Source organism: Tupaia chinensis, unplaced genomic scaffold, assembly GCF_000334495.1.
Source record: "Tupaia chinensis unplaced genomic scaffold, TupChi_1.0 Scaffold000529_1, whole genome shotgun sequence".
NCBI lineage: Eukaryota > Metazoa > Chordata > Mammalia > Scandentia > Tupaiidae > Tupaia > Tupaia belangeri.
The window spans coordinates 1,284,162-1,288,825 of record NW_006160042.1 but is presented as its reverse complement, the minus strand read 5'-3'; the positions used below and the strand labels follow the sequence as shown (position 1 = coordinate 1,288,825).

General features: G+C 38.9%; 1 protein-coding gene across 1 annotated transcript in view; it reads left to right on the top strand.

Annotated features, from left to right (window-relative positions):
• Positions 1-795: 795 nt before the first annotated feature.
• LOC102478052 (olfactory receptor 5V1-like) overlaps positions 796-4,664 on the top strand; it is a gene marked incomplete at its 5' end in the record, with an annotated part of 16,094 nt that continues 12,225 nt past the window's right edge. Inside the window, one exon of the mRNA XM_006157158.1 lies at positions 796-948. Coding sequence (XP_006157220.1) covers positions 796-948 — 153 coding nt within the window. The remainder of the gene's footprint in view (positions 949-4,664) is intronic.

Here is a 4,664-nt window from a genome sequence, read left to right as displayed (position 1 = left end):
AAGGGATTACAGTGTGACCATCCTGCTGAGGAATGATTTTTCACTTTCTGCCTCCCCATCTCTCTCTCTGTCTCTCTGGTGAGTGCGTGTGCCTTATACCAAAAATCTCTGAAATAATTTATTTTTAAAAATAGCAATTCTAATGAGGGTGAGATCATCTCTCTTGCGATTGTGATTTGCATTTCCTTGATGGTTAGTGATGTCGAGGATTTTTTCTTATACTTCTTGGCTATTTTAATGCCTTTATTCTAGAAATAGCTATTTAGGTCTTTCGCCCACTTGCAAATCAATCTGTTTGGGGTTTATGATTGCTGTTGTTTTCACTGCTGAGTTGTTTGAGGTTTATTGTATATTCTGGTTATTACTCCTTTGTTAAATGCATAGTTTAAAAATATTTTTTCATATCCTGTAGGTTGTCTCTTCACTCTGTACATTGCCTTCTTTACACCAAAAACTGCGTAATAGCTATCTGGTATTGAGCTTCACTCATGAATGTCCCAAAGAGATATGAAGTCGATCTCTTCATTGCATGGTGGGAAAGATGCTTGCCGCAACCTTAATGAATTCAGGAGAGAATTAATTGTTCTTCATTTCTATAGTTTATATTCAAGCTGTTGCCTTTGACTTCTGTTGTACTTTGAGGAATCCCAGAACAGCTGCTTAGAGAAAGATTAGAGAGATACTCCCCAAAGGTTGGTCCACAAGCACTTATAAATGGCCACCCTAGAAAAATGAGTACATGGAGAGATCAAATAGCAGTTTTTACTCCTGCATCAAGTAATGATTATGCTCTAGGCACCTCCTCAATTGTCGCATCCTTCTCATGATGCCTAGAGGTCAAAAAGCAGCCTTACCAAAGTGTATCCTTTCCAGCGCTGGTCCTCGTGTGGACCTTAGCAAACCCCTTCACCAAAGCCAGAAATCCAAGGCTTTCTGTGAGAGTCAGTGGTGAGTAGTTTACTTATCATCATAAATGAGAAAAACCCTGTTCTGTATTGGGATATGCTGCTCCTTAAGGACATATTACAGAATAGTGTGCATATTTTCATTACCATTTTGACGGTATCTACGTTATAACACATTTTAATATCTTTTCTGTGTATGTATAACTTTCTAGTTCAATACTTATAGAACCAGAGAAGAATTAATTTTAGAGATTATCCACTCCAAAACCTGAGGGATTGCTGAATTCCTTCAGTGAGATAATATGAATGGAAAATTTGTTCATGTTCAAAAATATATAATGTAAACTATTAGTCCTCAAATTTTGATAAGCAGGATGGACAAGAATGATTTTTACAAAGGAATCATAGAGACACGTTTTCACTGTTACATTATAGTATTACCATAGGTGAACACAAAATATTTGTTTGAGTAAATATGATTCAATTTGTCTAAAATTTGTTGGGAAACATATTTATTTGCAAACATTAGGTTTTTATCTTTTTGTCAAAACACATTTGTATTTGGGAGATGTATTACAAGCAACTTATTAATTGCAATAAAATCCTGAAGTTTGTGAGTAAATGGCTTCACCCACAAATCCCTTTTTAAAGAAATATACTTGGAGTTATTCCTAAATAATTTTATTCTCAATCATTTGCATACAAGGTGATTTATAAATTGGGAAAGAAAGCAGCAAAATTGTTGCTCTCTGATTGGAAGGAGCTGAGGCTGACATTGGTCTCCACTGGAACCATAGCCAAGGGTCAGGTGGTAGGTGCAGTGGTAATGCACATCTGGGCCCTCGCCATCATGCTGGGTGTGCATGCGTGGCTGTGAGCTGGGCTGGCTGAGACCGGGGGTGGGTCATGTCGTGAAGACTCCATTGGGAGTGAGGCTCTCTCTCTCTCTTGCTCATGGAAGTAAAAACAAAATAAACTAAAAGAGAGGAGGAGAATACTAAGTCTCCTACAGTCCAAGGGCCATATAGTGCCGTTTTTATGGCTGGCTCCACAGGCTGTCGTTATTCTCAGGTCTGTAAAACGTTTGCACCACAACCACAAAACAAAAACCTCCATCAGCCAAGACGGCCCTTCTTAATCTTTTTCTGTGTAGGTCTGACTGAACTATGGGATTTTGTATTTTCTCTGTTCCACTGACTTCATTTGGGGTAGTTAGTGAGCTGACTTTGAACCCCAAGCTTTGGCCCCTCCTTCAAGATCAGTCTGCAGGAACTCAGATGCCATTGGAAGTGTCAGACCCCAGATGCCAGAGCCAGGTCCTGTGGTGCCTTCTCACAAAGAGGACATGGAGGCCTGTCCTTCACCCTTCTGAGAGGGGCTCAGAATGTGACCGTGGCTCTATGCTGTCCATGGCATAGACTGAGGGAGGAGTGAGGTTTCCTGTGACAGCTCTATAGAGATACTCTTGTCAGATCTGAGACTAAATACATCAGGTAACAAATGTCAATGTTTGTCGCGTTTGAAGCAGAGATGACTGTAAAGAAAACTGTACCTGATAAACAGTACACTCTGATGCTAGGGCTGCAAGTGTAGATACAATTGGTAGGAAAGTAAATAGTAATTCCATTCTTTTTTAAAGCCAACTGCCAAGAAATTGGTTTAAATATTATGTTTATTAACTTTTTTCCTGGTTTGTCTAATTTTTTTAAAACTGAAAAAAGTTTATATTTTTCCTATTTGGTCCTCTCTTTTCTTATTTCATAAAATATTCTTTACTTGACAATTGATTGAAAAGATCTACCTTCAGAGGCAGAGGGACCTGGGTTAAATCCCAAGCTCTGATACAGTAGCTATGTAACCTAAGCTTCAGTTCTCTCATTTGTAAATCCTAATAAATACCTTCCATATAAGGTTGTTGTCATATTAATACATACATGAGACTGTGTGTACAAAGTACCCAGGAGTTCCCAGTACATTATAAATACTCACTAATCAGTGACTACGACTATATTTGGGACTATTATTACTATCGATCACAGAGCCTTTTGACAAGGCTATGTAGGGATGGAATAGAAGCTGGGATTGCTTGTTAAGCAGGCTTTAAAAAAAAAATTGACCAATCCTATATGTATCTAAACAAAATACTGGAAGGCCACTCATTACATTGTAAACAGGGGTGTTGAGAAGTGTGTTATGTGGGGAACCAGCACTTACCATAATGGCTATGTCGCTGGACTGCCACATAGTCGACCGCGGTTCACATCCCGGACCCGGTGGCTTAAAACTCACGCCGGGCGTGTGTGCGTGCGTGCCCAAGATCCCGAGAGGAGAATGGAGGAGAAGGGATTGCGGCATGACCACCCCCCCTGGGGGGTGATTTCTCACTTTCTGTCTCTGTCTCTGTCTGTCTGGCGAGCGCACGCGCCCTATAGCAAAAACCTCTCCAAAAAAAAAAAAAAAAAAGAAAGAAAAAGAAAGAGATAAGAGTGTTGTGTGAAGATATTCTATTTACATTTCAGGTATTTTTGACTTATGTGGAATTTTTCAGTAAGCATGTGCTACTTTTAAAATTTTTAAAAATTCCCATACATTTTTAAAAGTTTATTTCTTTGGGACCAGTATTTGGTGTAATGGGTATGTTGCTGAACTCTCGTGTAGTCGACCATGCTTCAAGTCCTGGACCCAGTGGCTTAAACTCATGGCAGGTGGGTGTGCATGTGTGCCCAAAATCAAAACAGGACAACCGAGAAGAAGGGATTGCAGAGTGGCCATCCCCCCCGGGGAGGGTGATTCTCCCTTTCTTTCTCTCTGTCTCTCTGTCTTTCTGGCGAGCACACACGCCCTATAGCAAAATAGTAAAAAAATAAATAAAATAAAATAAAAGAAAGTAAAGAAAAGAAAAGACAACTTTTCAAAAAAAAAAGTTTATCTATTCTATAAGTAAGAGAGTGAAACAAGATGAGAGTGAGTGAAAAAGAGCACCCTTGACAGAGTCTTGGCACCATGATTCATCCCAGCCTCCGTCAGTCCAGATCATAAGCACGTGCATGCCCAGGGCACTGAGGAAGGCCTTTGGGTGCAAACTGCCAACCTTCCCATGTGGATCCACCTCACAGAGCACTGCATTTTACCACTGCGCCACCATCTGGCCCCTCATTTTTCATTTAAAACATGTAATGAGAGGACTCCCTGTACTTCTTTTTCTGCAGTTTCCTGTGAATCTTTGATTGCTTCAAAGTAAAGTTGTCTAAACCTCAAAATAGATAAATCACATAAACGTGTGTGTGTGTATATAAATATATATACACACAGTCACATAGTATTGTAGTTAAGGAGGCTTTCAGTGATATTATGTTTACCATACTAGAAGATATTCATAAATGCTAGAGAGAAATTTCCTCAAAGTGAGTACTGAGGAGTGCATTAATACATTAGATCTGATTAAATTGCATGAAATATAGAATTTTTATAGGCTTAAAAATGACAAGTTTTTACACTGATAGAACAATAGAATCTTGAAGTTGAAAGGAACTGTTAGAATGAACTCAAATGCTCTCCTTTTGAGACTTAAATCAATCCACTTTGAAGGAGATGTAACAATTCTACCTTTGAATATCTTCAGTGGTGGGATCTCATTATTCTATAAATATTATAAATACTTGTTTATCTATCCTATGTTTAGTTAGTGAAACAAGAAATTGCAAGGTTAAAAAACAAAAATAGGAGACCAGCAGATGGTATAATGGTTACATCACTGGA